The following is a 16,914-nucleotide window of genomic DNA, read 5'->3' on the forward strand; positions in this document are numbered from 1 at the left end:
CCCTGTTATGGAGCGGTCTTGACAAGTTCGGAGACGTTTATGCAACAGTCAATTGGGATAATGGTCCCGGCAGACAATGTGTCCATAAATCATGTAGGCTGACCTTATGGAATGCTAATAAACTGGAGCAGGCCAAGACAAGACAGAAAAAACGAGAAGTCAAGGAATGCCAATCTCAGTCTTCGTCCATGTCTGAGGCTTTCCCCCCGGCTGCTTCTCCACCTGCCAAGCGGCTGCGATCAAGTGGAGAAGGGCTGATACATAAAAAAACAAAATGTGTCTGGTGCTGTAAACCGGAGTCGGCAAAGCACCCAGAATCAAAGCTGTCCCTGATTTCGTATGATAATGCATGGGCAACGTTCAAGAGTCACACGGTGGTCCTCGAAGATCAGAGCATGCGAGACAGAATCAACTGTGTGATCGATTATGCAGCTGATGACCCATATGCGATTGAGATCAGATATCACAACAAATGCTGGTTGAAATATGTGCGTAGTTACCAGAAAATGAGTGAAGATGACAAACTCCCACGCATGCACAATGTCAATCTCCGTGAGGCTCAGACTATCTTCTTTGACCACATCAGAACAGTTATCTTTGAGGAACGTGAGCTAAGGTCACTACAGAGCCTCCTCAAAGACTACAGCTCTATCATATCTCGGTATGGCTTCTCAACATCCAGCATCAAGTCATCCTTTATCAAAGATATCCTGACCCGGGAGTTTGAGGGCAAGATCGGCTTCCACTCCCGCCCTCAGAGAAACCAGAGCGACCTAGTCTATGACACGTCTGGGGGTGGTTCATATGTTGAAGCAGCACTCTCCGCCATCGGTGTTGGCAGTGAACAACTGGTGCACAATGTGGCTAAGCGGCTCAAGGATGATGTCAAGTCAATCTTGACATCATCGTCAAATGGCTTTATTCAACTCCAACGGAACATACAGGAAGACACAGAAGAGTAAGCTCATCCAGAAACTCTCTCTGCAATCTGTAGATCTGCAGGAACCCTACACCGCTCATCGACATGGGCATGATTTGGAGGATGGCAACTCCATCAGCAGAGGATCGACAGACGCAACATGGCACCCCATACAAGTGGTCAGACTATGTCCACAAGGTGTCTTCCATCATCCTTGCCCGCCATGGTGATGCTGAACGTATCTTCTGTGTGAATGACCCATATGACACACCATACTCTACTAAAGATTACGAGCGAGACCTGCGGGTACAGGGTAAGGCACATATACCCAACACCTACATGAAATTGAATGACCCCTTCCCTTCTGCCCAAGCATTCAAAACACTTCTATGTAGCGTCAGCAACAAGGGGCGGATGCAAAAGCTGATATGCACCTACCTGACAGACCTTGCAGAGAGTGTTGATGCAGAGATTGTCTACTCTGTTGGCTCCCACTGCACCAATTTGTCAACCCAGCAACCAATGGAGAACTACAGCTTTGACCAGTCTGAGGCTGATACTGTCCTCTTTTCTGCTTACGCAGTTCTGCGTGAATCAGGCTACAGTGGCCCTGTTGTCATTGATACCGCTGATACCGATGCCTATGTCGCGGCAGCAGTCATCTCGCAGCAGCTGCCCGGAAAGCTCTATCAAGAGGAAGAAGGAGACTATCTTATGTCATGGCCTGGTTAATGACGAGATGGCAGACTGTATTGTGCAGCTGCACTGTATGACAGGCTGTGATGCCAACTCAGGCTTCTATGGCAAGGGTAAGAAGTTGGTGTATGACCGGGTGGCGAAGAGCCCTGTGGCTCGACGGCAGCTCTCGCTGTGTGGAGATAGCCTTGACCTTGAGGAGGAGGTGCTAGAGGAGCTCTTCCAGTTCACACGACGTGTCATCTATGGCGACGAAAAGAGTAGCACCATGGCTGAGGCCCGTGCAGCAAAGTGGAAGACACTGAAAAACAAATCATTTATCCGTCTCCCTCCAGATGTAGACAGCCTACGCCAACACTGCCTCCGAGCAAACTACTTGGCATATCTTGTGCGTCATCCCTCCAAGAAACACCACCCCTCGCCACTCGGACATGGCTGGGAGCTGGTGGGTGGTCGCTGTCGCCCTGTCCGCCACACGCAACCTGCTCTCCCGACACATCTACCTGCACCAGGGCCAGCTGAAGAGAGTGAGGAAGATGAGAGCCAGGAGGGGAATGAGGAGCGAGATGATGATGTACAAAGGCGGGGAGATTCATCGGAATCTGATGATTCAGATTCTAGTGAAGCAGAATGCTCTGATTCGGACTAATCATATAATTAAAGGTCATATTGATTAATTACTTCATTTGAAAACTGTTCAAGTCACAGCTATTAAAAATAGCTTATTTTGAAGTGTAATGAGTTTACTTGTCATGCAATCATCAATTACTTTACTGCAAGATATCCTTATGGAGGTAGTTTCTTTAACATGTTTAAGTACAAAAGTTGCATTTTCGCTCTACTGTATGGTGGCCATCTTGGATTTCTGGGTCAAAATAATGTCATAACGTCAAACTAATGTCAGATTCGGAATCCTCGTGGTCAAATTACCCAAAAAAGTGTCTTTGTACGTGATTCTAGGTGTTCTGGTTCAAAACTTAATTTTTCAAGATAGTGCCGGCGGTCATCTTGGATTCGGGCCTCTGGCGAAAAATGCGGGGATTTTTGGGAGGGACATAGAGGCTATTTTTGTTATAAAATGTCAATAGAAGTCAAATCAATCGTCAAACCTTACCAGCCAGAAAATGGTCACGGAATTGAAGTTTTGGACCTAACTATTGTGCTGCATTTCCCTGAACACCTTGCACTTTTGAAGGTTCTCCCCAAATATCATGGCTCGCAGTCCTTGAAAGTCCTGGAAAAAAAAAATCGAAAGCATTTTCCAGTGTTGGAAAGTCCTGGAAAACTTGTCAAATTCCTTGAACTCTTGGAAAATCAAGAAAAATTGCACAAATAGAAATAATCTTGATGAATGGTTTTATCTCTGATCATCAATTTGGTTTCAGACCAGGTCACTCTACTCTGGACATGCTCTTCTGCTGTCTCAACAATGGATGGAGGTCCTCAATGCCAAAGAGGAAATCAGAGCTGTCTCTCTCGACATATCACGTGCCTTCGATACGGTCTGGCACCCCGCCCTGCTCACCAAACTCTCCTCCTATGGTATCCATGGAAATCTCTACGCATGGCTTGCAGACTTCCTCTCTGGTCGTAGTCAACGTGTGTCCCTGAATGGATTTCTCTCATCTCCCCTTCCTGTTCAGGCTGGAGTTCCCCAAGGTAGTGTTCTTGGCCCTGTGCTTTTTCTGGTCTTCATCAATGATCTCTCCAACTCTAGAAAATCCTCTCTATCTCTTTGCTGATGACTCCACTCTCTGCCGCTCCATTCCTCATCCCTCAGATCGGCAGTCTGCAGTCTCCTCACGCTCTGCAGACCTGGACAAAATCACAGACTGGTCAAACAAGTGGAACATGTCTTTCAATCCTGACAAATCTCACACTCTTACTATGTCTCTCCGAAAAGACTGACTGGAAAACCCTCCCATCCACTTTCTGAACAATCTTCTCCAAGAAGTTCTGTCACTCAAGCTTTTGGGTCTCACTATCTGCCATGATCTTTCCTGGGAAAACTACATTTCCAAGCTGGCCTCCAAAGCCAGTTGCCGACTGGGCATCCTCCGTCGGTCGTGTGAAGCCCTTCCTTGGCACACCTGAGCTCCTCACCACATACAAGGCTTTCATTCACAGCTCAATGGAATACTGCTCTCCCCTCTGGGTTGGTGCTCCTGCCTCACACCTAGCTCGGCTTCACGCTGTTGAAACCAAAGCTTTCAGAATCATTGGAATCTCCCGCGATGAAGCTGATTGTGAGGGCCTTTCACTCACTCACTGCAGGCATGTAGGTGGTCTTTCTGTCTTTCTACCGATTCATATCCGGCCTAGCTCCCCCAACTCTATCTGTGCTCTGTCCCCCAAATATTCCTGCAGGTCGCCCAAGATCTGCCAGCAACCTTCTTTTGGTTAAAATGCCAAAAATCAAGACTCTCTGCTCACCTTCACTGTTTCATTCCTCTCTTTTTTCCTGCCTCTGGAACAAATTCCCTCACACTTCAATCCCACTCATCCCTCCAAGTCTTTAAAACAGCTGTTCACCACCATCTCTTATCTTCCTCCATCCAAAACCTTGATCTTTTCTACCCCTATTAATTCACCCTGATCCACTTTTTTGAAATACCGACTTCTTTCCTGGAAGTCATAGCAGTCCATGTGTTTTATCCCACCCCCTCCCCCTTCCCATGCCTCCTCCCCCCCAAGCCCCCTCCCTCCCACATGTCTCCCGATGTCCCTTTTCTCTGCTGTTGTACTTTTGTGCTCCCTTCTCTCTCCCCATCTTGTCTCCCGCTCCCTTTATTGTTTGTTTTGTGTGTCCGGTTTTTGTTTTTTTTTTCTGATTAATGTTACCTCTTGCACTAGCCTCGATCTTGTATACAATAAATAAATTAATCTGCTGTGGCCCCTGTCTGAATTGTTAATTCTGCTGGTCTCTTAAAGAGAACATTACCAATTTTACTTTCTCCCATGGATTTAACAAAGCCGAGCCGAAATGGTTTCTAATGCGTCATGCATAAATTATTGCAAGTACTTACGGAAACTTCCAATTAAGCAGGAAGTAGGTACGAGCATGCGCGCTGCCGATTTTGATGGGAAATAAAGAGAATTTCGAAAATATCTCGGCTTTGCAATTTTAATTCCTCGTTGGCTGAGTCCCATCGACAGTCCGATCACAAAGCCAGATGCAGCGTTTGTGAGAAGACGTTCTCAACTCTCTGGAATGTGAGGAAAAGCACACTTGGGAGTCACATGAGTGGCGCCAAGCACCAAAGCACTGTCACATATGATTGCAAATGACCAGTTCAGATCCGTTATTATGGATTATTTTTGGCTCCAGGACAGGTATTTCTACTTCAGTTGTATTGTGTTTATACTTATTGTCTGTTTTCCCAAATCTAATCCAAACGTTCATCTATATTGATTTGTTCTATCAAAAAAACAGTCGCTTGGACAATTTAATATATATTTTTGAAAATCCAATGTACAAATCCATGTACAAATGAAATTTCATTTTGCATGTTTTGCAGGAGTGCTGCTTAGGAAATTGGAGGCCGGATTGCGTGGTATTAGCCATGTAATTGTGGATGAGATTCATGAGAGAGACCTGAATGTGAGTCTTGTTGGTTTGTCTGGTTTGTTTTCCTGGAACGTATGACAGTATATTGAGCTGGCTATAAGACTTTAACATTGCCCATGGACATTATTATTACCCCACCCAGTCTCACATCCCCCACTGCCCCATCCCTCCACTGTCTTTATGGCCCAATGCAGACTGACTTCCTGTTGGTTGTCCTGAATGATGTCGTACGCATGTACCCGGAAGCACGTGTCATCCTCATGTCGGCCACCATTGACACATCCATGTTCCAGCAGTATTTTGGAGGTTCTCCCATCATTGAGGTCTTCGGACGTACCTTTCCTGTGCAAGGTAAGCTGGCTTGCATTCACATACAACAACAACAACAACAACAGGCATTTTAAGGCCATTTTCCCTGCAAGAGCGGGGGTTAGCCTTGCGGTCCCCATGACAATCTTCTCCATTTTGCCCTATTTTCTGCATCTCCCCTTGTTAACCCCCTTGCCTGCATTTCTTCTTCGCCCATCTTTAGCCAAGTCATTCTTGGTCTTCCCCGTCCTCTACTTCCTTCCACATTCATTTCCATCACTCTTCTCAACCAGTCACTTTCATCCTTCCTCAACACATGACCAAACCATCTCAAACTGTTTCTCTTCACAGCATCCATCACAGGCTCTATTCCCATCATCTTTCGCAATTCATCATTTGTCTTCCTCTCTCTCAACGATACTCCGCACATCCACCGAACCATTCGCATTTCCACCCTTTCCAACCTTCGTTGCTGCTCTATGTTCATTACCCATGTCTCGCTCCCATAAATCATAACACTTCTCACACATGCAGCATACACCTTTCCCTTTCCCTTCAGCTTCAACGACACTCCCCTCATCATCAGCATGCCACTCAGTTCCCGAAACTTCTTCCATGCACATCTCACTCTAGCAACCGTTACCGAGTCTGATCCACCTTCTCCATTCAGCATGTCTCCTAGGTAACAAAATGTTTTCACACATTCCAGCTTCACGCCGTCTCCAAGATCCAACTCAACATTTCCTCCATCTGCAGCTCCCTCTGTGCACACCTTACACTTGAATGTAGCTGCCACACTGGTTAATGACCCTCTCAGACCGCTACATTTTTGATGAACCCACTCAGCGCACATTGTACATCCGACACCCTTCCTACACACAGCACATGGCCACTTCCCAGTTCATTCCACCTCACCACATGCTTTACCACTTGCCATCACCTTTGTTTTTCCGATATTCACCTTCAGACCTTTCGTCTCCATACATTCCTTCCACTTGTTCATCTTCTCCTTCAGTCCATCCATACTTTCTGCAATCAACACCAGATCATCTGCATACAACAACTGGCACGGTAAACCCTCCTTTACGTTCCGAGCCAGCACCTCCATCACAGCTACAAATAGTAGTGGACTTAGTACCGACCCCTGATGCACTCCCACCTTCACCTCAAACTCACCACTGTTCCCGTCCTTCGTCCTTACAGCTGTGCGCGCTCTTTTGTACATTGCCATCACTACTCTGATCAACCATTCCTCCACTGCTAACTTCCTCAATGCCCATGTCACTACTTCATGTGGAACCCTATCGAATGCTTTCTCCAGATCAACAAACCCAAAATTCACATGATCCGACTTATTTTATCTACCACTTCCTGATTCTCCTTCTTGTCTTTTTACTGTCCTTGTATGCAGGTTTTATATTTAAATATATATTTGATTCACTCACTTACAAGTCGTGTATACTTATTCGTGTATTGATTCTACAAATAATTGTGAACAAGTTTTTATTAATTAGATTATCCCCTCCCAAACCCTGTCCCACCTCCTCCCCTTTGCCTCAGAAACAGTCATTTGCTCACAAAAGGTTTTTTTTTCTCTCATATTCATTGCATTGATGTGCCTGTTGAATGTGTACAGAGTACTACCTTGAAGATTGCATTCAGATGACAGGTTTTACACCTCCGCCAGTGGATAAGCGAAAGAAAGATCGTGAAGAAGAAGCAGCCACTGTCGATGAAGATGTAAGAATTTCGTGTTTCTTCTTTTTATGCCGTTTAACCACAGGATTCACAGCAATTTATTTATGGCTAGAAGTGAACAATCGCTTTTATGTTCCATAAACTTTCCAAAACAGAAAAGGATATTATTACTTGCAAAATCGAAGATTTTTCAAGTATATTGGTCGGTTGCGTTTGTGGTTCTGTTTGTTTGTTTGTCACCGGCCTACAGGTCACAATTCTAAACCGATCATCACAAAACTTCACCAAGTTGTATAGGTCGTTCCATTTGAGAAGCCTATTGTTTTGGGGTTCAAAAGGTCAAAAAGTCAACATAGGCCGAAGGTCACCAACTTTGCCAAATTTCTAAAATCCTCAATTTTCATCCGATTGACTTGAAATTTGAAGAGTACTTGCATATCTGGTCACTGAATTCAACCACCAAGTATATTTGAGGTCAACATAGGCCAAACGGTCAACATAGGCCAAACGGTCAACATAGGCCAAAAGGTCAACATAGGCCAAAAGGTCAACATAGGCCAAATTTCTAAAATCAATTTTCATCCGATTGACTTGAAATTTGAAGAGGACTTGCATATCTGGTCACTGAATTCAACCCCCAAGTATTTTTTAGGTCAACATAGGCCAAACGGTCAACATAGGCCAAACGGTCAACATGGGCCAAACGGTCAACATGGGCCAAACGGTCAACATGGGCCAAACGGTCAACATGGGCCAAACGGTCAACATGGGCCAAACGGTCAACATGGGCCAAACGGTCAACATGGGCCAAACGGTCAACATGGGCCAAACGGTCAACATGGGCCAAACGGTCAACATGGGCCAAACGGTCAACATGGGCCAAACGGTCAACATGGGCCAAACGGTCAACATGGGCCAAACGGTCAACATGGGCCAAACGGTCAACATGGGCCAAACGGTCAACATGGGCCAAACGGTCAACATGGGCCAAACGGTCAACATGGGCCAAACGGTCAACATGGGCCAAACGGTCAACATGGGCCAAACGGTCAACATGGGCCAAACGGTCAACATGGGCCAAACGGTCAACATGGGCCAAACGGTCAACATGGGCCAAACGGTCAACATGGGCCAAACGGTCAACATGGGCCAAACGGTCAACATGGGCCAAACGGTCAACATGGGCCAAACGGTCAACATGGGCCAAACGGTCAACATGGGCCAAACGGTCAACATGGGCCAAACGGTCAACATGGGCCAAACGGTCAACATGGGCCAAACGGTCAACATGGGCCAAACGGTCAACATGGGCCAAACGGTCAACATGGGCCAAACGGTCAACATGGGCCAAACGGTCAACATGGGCCAAACGGTCAACATGGGCCAAACGGTCAACATGGGCCAAACGGTCAACATGGGCCAAACGGTCAACATGGGCCAAACGGTCAACATGGGCCAAACGGTCAACATGGGCCAAACGGTCAACATGGGCCAAACGGTCAACATGGGCCAAACGGTCAACATGGGCCAAACGGTCAACATGGGCCAAACGGTCAACATGGGCCAAACGGTCAACATGGGCCAAACGGTCAACATGGGCCAAACGGTCAACATGGGCCAAACGGTCAACATGGGCCAAACGGTCAACATGGGCCAAACGGTCAACATGGGCCAAACGGTCAACATGGGCCAAACGGTCAACATGGGCCAAACGGTCAACATGGGCCAAACGGTCAACATGGGCCAAACGGTCAACATGGGCCAAACGGTCAACATGGGCCAAACGGTCAACATGGGCCAAACGGTCAACATGGGCCAAACGGTCAACATGGGCCAAACGGTCAACATGGGCCAAACGGTCAACATGGGCCAAACGGTCAACATGGGCCAAACGGTCAACATGGGCCAAACGGTCAACATGGGCCAAACGGTCAACATGGGCCAAACGGTCAACATGGGCCAAACGGTCAACATGGGCCAAACGGTCAACATGGGCCAAACGGTCAACATGGGCCAAACGGTCAACATGGGCCAAACGGTCAACATGGGCCAAACGGTCAACATGGGCCAAACGGTCAACATGGGCCAAACGGTCAACATGGGCCAAACGGTCAACATGGGCCAAACGGTCAACATGGGCCAAACGGTCAACATGGGCCAAACGGTCAACATGGGCCAAACGGTCAACATGGGCCAAACTTCTAAAATCCTCAATTTTCATCCGATTGACTTGAAATTTGAAGAGGACTTGCATATCTGGTCACTGAATTCAACCACCAAGTATTTTTGAGGTCAACATAGGCCAAAAGGTCAACATAGGCCAAATTTCTAAAATCCTCAATTTTCATCCAATTGACTTGAAATTTGAAGAGGACTTGCATATCTGGTCGCTGAATTCAACCACAAATTATATTTTCGGTAAACATAGGCCAAAAGGTCAACATAGGCTGAATTCCTAAAATCACCAATTTTCATTTGATTGACTTGAAATTCTAAGAGGATTTACATATATGGTCACTGAATTCAACCACCAACTATTTTTGAGGTCAACATAGGCCAAAAGGTCAACATAGGCCAAGGTTTTAAAATCCTCAATTTTCATCCGATTGACTTGAAAATTGAACAGCATTTGCACATTGATTCACTAAATAGGGAAACTAACTATATTTGAGGTCAAAGGTCAACTCAAGGTCAACCTTCCAAAATCATAATTTTTCATCTGAAAAATCGTCACTTTTCTTCCTGTTGACCTGAGCTTTGATCAAGATTGTCAATTTTAATCTTGATTAAATGGTCAATTTGCTGTATGAATGGAATTTTTTTTTGTTTGGGGGTGGGGGCGGATTTTGCAAGTATCGTGCTCCACATGACGTCTTATTGTTTGGATTTTTGTTTAACTCTTTCCTGTGCAGTGCTTCCTGTATTCTGGACTCTTGTATTCATAACGCCTTCTGCTTTTACCTCTGTCTATCCACAAGATATTGTTCCATTGTTTATTGTTTTTATACTCGTTTCAGCTTTGTAGTTTGTGGTGTTCTGAGTGTGTTCTGAGCACCTCCTTTCCTAACTCCAAGGAAAGATTCATCGAATTGTATTTTATGGCCTTCAAAACCCTCCCACAACCAAGTTGAATAAGAAATGTGTGCAATGGTAAAAGCTAACTTCATAAAAAGTCGCATGTTGTTTGGATGGAAAATGTGGCCGGAATTCCAAAAATCAGTTTTCTGCAGGCAAAGGTTGCAGGGTGTTTCAGGAATAAACAACCTCAGTTCGTTCGGCCTAAGTGATGTTGCCTGTATCTGCAATGTGTTCCTAGATTAACTGCAACCAGGTCATTGACGATTGCTACAAAGGACCCACGAAGCAAGCAATGGCACAGATGAGCGAGAAGGAGACGTCTTTTGAGCTCATCGAGGCCTTGATCCATTATGTAAAAAGTCTCAATGTCGATGGAGCCATTTTGGTGTTCCTGCCTGGCTGGAATCTCATATTTGCAATGCAGAAGTATCTGGAGAATCAGCTCTGCAACTTTGGTACGTTCTTGCTGTTTGGGTGGGTGGGAAATTAGGGTTGTGGTTCGGGATGGAAGAGGAGAGAGAACACTTAACGTCTACGTTTGGCTAGGACTACCATATTCACTTGTGCCTTTCTTCATGACGTGGTGCAGTGAATGGGAGATACCGTATCCTGCCGCTTCACTCTCAGATCCCTCGCGAGGACCAACGGAAGGTGTTCGAGCCTGTTCCATTGGGCATCACGAAGGTGAGTCATTCATTAGGGATGGAAGTTAACTGGGAATATTTATCTCTGGTTGAGGGGATAAAATGTTCTGCTTTACTTCACTGGAGTTCTGTATGTGTGGGTTGTGTGAGCTGAAGTGCATCGAGAAAGCACATTATGTCATTGTGCATTAATCTTTTTCTCATGCTCATTTGCTCATCTTTTGCTTACTTCCTTATTGTTTTATTAGATGTTTTTCAGTAAAAAAAAATATATATATATACAGGGGGCTGCAAAAGTAGGTATAAAAACCACCGTTTAGAGGCCATTTTTCCCCGCAAAGTGGGGGTTGGCCTTTTCGGGGACCGTGGTAGTTGTTGATTTTTGGTCCCCTTTTTGAAGCAATGTTTTACGGCCGGATGCCCTTCCTGACGCCAACCCTTTTTGCCGCCTTTAACGACAAACAGGGAATTACCAGTGAACTGGTACTCAATTAGCCGACCTCGGAAGGATGACAGGCTGAGTCAACCCCCCTGGCATTAATTCGGCGATCGACCGAGATTCGAACCCAGGATCCTAGGATCCTAAAGCCGGCACCCTAGCCGCTAGCCCAACACCAGGGATTAAAAGTAGGTATACAGTAATGAAAAACAAAACGTGCGCACAAAACGTATTTTATTGATTATACAAGCATATCAATAATAACATATCAATAATAAACATATTAATCCCTCAAATGTTCAAACTGTTTGCCCCCGGCATTCACACACTCCACTAGTCGAGTGTGGACACCCGTGCACACTCTGGCACAAAGGTCTTTATCAGCATCAATTTCCTGGCAAGCCTCCCGTATGAACTGAATCATGGCATCAACAGAACGTGGCTTGCGTGCGAAAACCCTGTCTTTTACACATCCCCAGAAAAAGAAGTTCATAGGGGTGAGATCCGGCGAACGTGGTGGCCAGTCAACGGCTCCCCGAGGTCCAATCCACCTGTTGGGAAATTCTTTGTCAAGTAGCGCATGCACAGTGTGCTACTTGACACATGGTAATAATGTTAATGAATTATAATTCTCAATATCTCAATATCAGCTTTGCACATTTGAATAATTATTCATTATTAATAATGTCATTATTACCATTATTAAAATGGTAATGATGATTTTAATGAATTAAATGAATTCTAGTATTAAATGAATCCTAGCACCACTATTATAATACTGGTATAGTGGTATAATCCTTACTGTATACCTACTTTTGCAGCCCCCTGTATATATACATATATATTGTTACGGATCGCGGTTAGATGTTATTTCGACCGAGCGGTGGTGTATTACCGCGACCTAACAGTTATTCCCCGACTCTTCCCCAACTCACCCGATTCCACCCGAACGTTGGCCAAATCGCGCTACGCTAAATCAATGATTGGAAAGGACACAACGACTGGGATAAATGAAACGACGCAAGGGGTACAGTTCTCAAGACCTCCGGAGGAGGGTATAATTAGTGGTGGAGAAAAGGGGTAGATTACAAGGTAGAGTGAGGTAAAAGACACAGAAGAGATAGGCACTTAGTTACAGTCTTATCTTACCCCAGACAGACCACAGACAAACGGAACAAGGCTGACTTACACAGGGATTGATGGCAGGGAAGGACAGGCAGTCGATAGCACAAGGTGCACCTTGGCTCAGGGACAGGATAAAGCACGGTCCAGTCCAGAGATGCGGGGAGGTGTCACAGCGCTCGGAGGTGGTGTCTTTCTTTCTCCAAGCTCAGCGCGCATCTGACGTCAACTCCCTCTTCCTGCGCATGCTCAGCGGGGAGTGACACGCCCTCGGCTGGTTGGCTCCGCCCCAGATGGGACCGGTCCGCCGCTCCCATTGGGTGCGGGGGTTACCGGGCTCCGCCCTTGACGAGGAGCTGACAGGGAGCCCCTATTTGGTAACCCCGTCGAGCACATGTTCGATGGCGGCTCGCTGGGAAGGCCTCATTCCCTCCCAACACCCCCTACCAACCAAGCCGGAGTGAGGACGCGCACTCCCTGTGCACGCCGCCGTTGTTGTTGTTGTTGTTGTTGCTGAACCGTGAGGAAGAGCTGCGGGGAGGTATTGGGAGGTCCTAAACTTCCTAACGGTGCCATACAATCACATTCTGGTGCAACGAAGGGTCAGAATTAATGGAAACGAGTCCTTAACTGACATAGACTAAGAATAACTAGCAAGATGTCCTATAGTTGTCTTACATGAGATGCGGTGAACCTGGGCACGACATTTAATGGGGGAAATAGGGGGAGGTCGGGTCTACAGAGTGTTGTTTACAGACAATGGGACTAGGGAATGGGGGATTGGGGATAGTTGGGAAGTATTGAGGAAATAGGGGAATATTTACAAGCGGATATGGATGGATGCAAATCCCATATCCGCAACATTGCACCCTTCTCTACCTCGGGGTGTCCCGACCCGATAAATTTTTACCTACGTTAGTGTGGCACTCAGATGTAGTTCCCTCTACTATTAACTCAACCCTGAGTGCGACAGTTTTACAGATGTTCACAAATGAGTAAATATGTCCCCCTGCGACGTTGCACCCTTCTCCTAACAGAAACACACCCACAGGATAACCGAATCGCGGAAAGCATCCTCAAACTAAACATACAGCCGGTAGGGAGCATCATTTATACAAGACTGATATTTACACTACGATCCAGGACCTGTTCTTTGAGGAACACATGCAGATGTTATGCATAGGGAGAGCACACATGCCAGCATCGATACACCAACCCACGAGTGCCCTGTGGCCCTACGGCCTTTAATAATGTGCAGAGCACCCCTTCCAAGCACCAAAAGCACCACCCCATTATGTACAGTCAGCACCATCCGGTGCACCAATAAAGTGTTCAATAAAAAAGGCACAATCAAGTGTCCATGGTCACCGGTGGTGTCGCAGCCGGCCGATGTTCTGCCGCTGGTCTTGCCTTCTTGGAGTGCACTTGGCCTTCTGGCTTCTTTAGAAATAAAGAAAGGCGCCAACCGCGTCCATTTCTAAATTGTGGCCGTCAGGGGGGCCAACTAAAAGTGGTTCACCTGTATGGCATAGGTGCCACGTTGACCCAGAGGTCCATCCACGGGTGGTGCTTGACCGCAAAAGAACTGCGGTCCATTGTGGGCGGCCACAAAAATTGCGGTCCATATGGTGTATCGATCCAGGCAGCAAGCAGCGGAAGTACAGGCCCACAACTGCGGAGCCAGCACCTCTCTCTCCTCTCTCTCTGCCCCAAAGCCAGATCCTCGGAGGTGGGAGACAAAAGAAGACAAGTGAGTAAGGTGGTAAGGGCACAAAAGTGCAAGCAATATAAGGTAATGCACACTGGGGGCACATGGGAACCAGGTGAGACAGGTACGTTCCTACCGTACGCCCTCCCCCCCCCCCCACCCCCCCCCACCAGGTAACCTACATTGCCCCTCCCTTACCCCTTACTGTATCCACAAAACACAACACTACCCATAAACATCTACTTTACACATCAACAAACGTCCCTACTGTCTTCCCCGTTCCTCCCATAAACCAAATTCGTCTTCTCTCCCTCCTAACCAATCAAATTTGCCATTTCCAACTCTCATCAAAATTTGCCATCTCCAACTCAACATCAAAATTTGCCATCACCAATTCATCATCAGTCCCTCCTAAGGAGGGAGAGATGGAATCACCCCAATGTCTCATCCACGTCGTGATGCGTCTCACAAATCCACACAGCAATTCTCCTTTCCTGCAACACAGAACAAAGGAACACCGGTGTGGAGTCATCATCACCACCTCAGGTAAGTGGCTGCGTATGGTGCGACAGGTTCATCAATCCTAACTATTTCCTAAATGACTTTAACAACTTTACATTACCCGGGGTCTTTCCCTGCCAATCCATTGGCCAACTTACACTATGGGTTCTAAAAACCAATTCCCATTGACCAAACTGTGGTGCTTCTCAAGTTGGGGTCTCACTCCCCCGATTCATCACTCGGTGCCCCCGCACAATTTCGGTGGCTGGGTCGTGTGACGCTCCCAGCTGGTCCGCCCAGCTGCACACCTCCACCACTGTTGTTGCCTACCGAGCTCACCTGCTCCTCACCCTAACCTAACTAACTGGGGAAGGCCCTCTCGCACTCTCACCTCCTCAGTGCCCTCTCTGGCACGGGCTGCCCGATCCACACCCGGGATCCTCAGGCGCACCCACTGACACTAACGGCTCCCAGAGCCCACCTGCGGCCTCACCTGGCCGACATCTAACAGTGGCGGAGTGCCCAACCATTCACACTCATACTAACAGGCCACACGACCAGCCAATTTCACCACACCAATGCACCCATCCACAATACCATTCTGCAACCGCACCACAAATGCCAATATCCAACCACAATTTACCTATACCTTCTAACTGTTCTTTAAACTACCCTCCCCGGGTACTCGTGAAAAGGGGTCCACTCTTCCCCCATCCACACCTTCGCACCATGCACACCACTCCGTACCACTTACTCCAACTCTCTCCACACCACTCATTCTCTGCTCCATATATTCCACACACCTGTGCTTGCACACCTGTGCTCTCATACTTGGTGCCGCCTGCACCCTTCTCTCCCCCAAGCGCATTTGCGCTGATCCACAACACTCACTACTCATACACTGCTCCACACACCTGTCCAGTTCTCACACAGCATCATCTCATCTAACTACTCCCCTCTGAAACTTGCGCTTCCCAGTCGTCCCTTTAAACTATTGCGCTCCCTCGTCATTATCATCCACTCTACTCTACCTGCGTCCCCACTACAGGTATCCTTGTCACTAACTAACCTTAACGTTACCTAATGTCATCTTCGCTAGATCCCTACACACAATATCCTAACCCACCCGGGCTAGTTTTCACTGCCATACACCCCATAATCTAGTGCATTTGCCCCATTCATGGGAAGGGTGGCAGGGATGCCACCCTTACCCACCGTCATACGGCGCGAGTGGGACCTTGTGGGACCACCTCGTATGTGAGTCGTTGCCCGCCTGCCGGACCCCGTGCGTCGCCCCTTGCGGGGTCAGCGCGGGGCCGAACCGGCCGGGCCCCCACAGTACATTACCCCCAAGGGGCTCCCGTGCCTCCCCTGTCCCTCTAAAAACTACCCCTGTTGGTGTCGATGCATGGGTCACACTTCCGCAACCCGCTACCCATTCCATCCCACCACAACCTTGCTCACTCACACCTCGCACCTCTCCCATCACCGGACCCTCTCGCTCGCACCCTCATTCCATACCCTCCGGACCAGCCATACACCTCACTCTTGGCCTCTCACGAACATCCGGGTCTATCTCGACCCCCAAGCTTATTAAATCACCTGGCGCATCATACGCACGACCATATTGGTCACCACTTACACCGGGTCCTCTTTCTCTTCGCTTCTCCTCCATCACCTGCGAATCCCTCATCCGGTTAATGAGCACATCATCACGATCCGAACACAGACTTTGGACCAATTCTTTTACTTCCTCCTTTATCTCTTTCTTATCCTCTCTCCGTCGCTTCTTAATTTTGCTCACCCCTTCTTCCACTTCTTCTAATTTCTGCTTCACCTCCTTCATCTCCTCGTGCGCCCCCTTAAGTTCTTCCTCTAACTCCACCTTATTTTTTTCTATATGCTCCCGCACCTCCCGCTCTTTAACCTCCATCACCTCTACCACCTTGTTCATTTTCCTCGTCAGGTCCTCATGTACCGTCTGACACTCTTTTTTAATTACCCCTATGTCCTTTTTCATCTCCTTCTGTGTCGATTTTAAACCCTCTATTACCGCTGTGTTCTTCTTTACCTGGTCCCCCAACTCCTTTTGTCCCACTGTCAGTTGTTCTACTCCCAGCGTCAACTCCTCTATACCACCTTGCAATTTTACAGTCCCCTTTCTCACCTCCTTCTCCATGCGCTCCTTACAGTGCCTCACCTCCTCGCGCACTCCTCCGACCTCCTCACTCA

General features: G+C 47.4%; 1 protein-coding gene across 2 annotated transcripts in view; it reads left to right on the top strand.

Annotated features, from left to right (window-relative positions):
- The window catches only part of DHX9 (DExH-box helicase 9), a 101,162-nt gene that overhangs the window by 56,785 nt on the left and 27,463 nt on the right, over positions 1 to 16,914 (top strand). For both annotated transcript variants that reach the window (XM_078774875.1, XM_068109648.2), the window contains 5 exons: positions 5,134 to 5,216; positions 5,378 to 5,534; positions 7,129 to 7,232; positions 10,507 to 10,723; positions 10,858 to 10,952. In XM_078774875.1, coding sequence (XP_078631001.1) covers positions 5,134 to 5,216; positions 5,378 to 5,534; positions 7,129 to 7,232; positions 10,507 to 10,723; positions 10,858 to 10,952 — 656 coding nt within the window. The remainder of the gene's footprint in view (positions 1 to 5,133; positions 5,217 to 5,377; positions 5,535 to 7,128; positions 7,233 to 10,506; positions 10,724 to 10,857; positions 10,953 to 16,914) is intronic.

Source organism: Myxine glutinosa, chromosome 3 (genome assembly GCF_964187855.1).
Source record: "Myxine glutinosa chromosome 3, kmMyxGlut1.1, whole genome shotgun sequence".
Lineage (NCBI taxonomy): Eukaryota > Metazoa > Chordata > Myxini > Myxiniformes > Myxinidae > Myxine > Myxine glutinosa.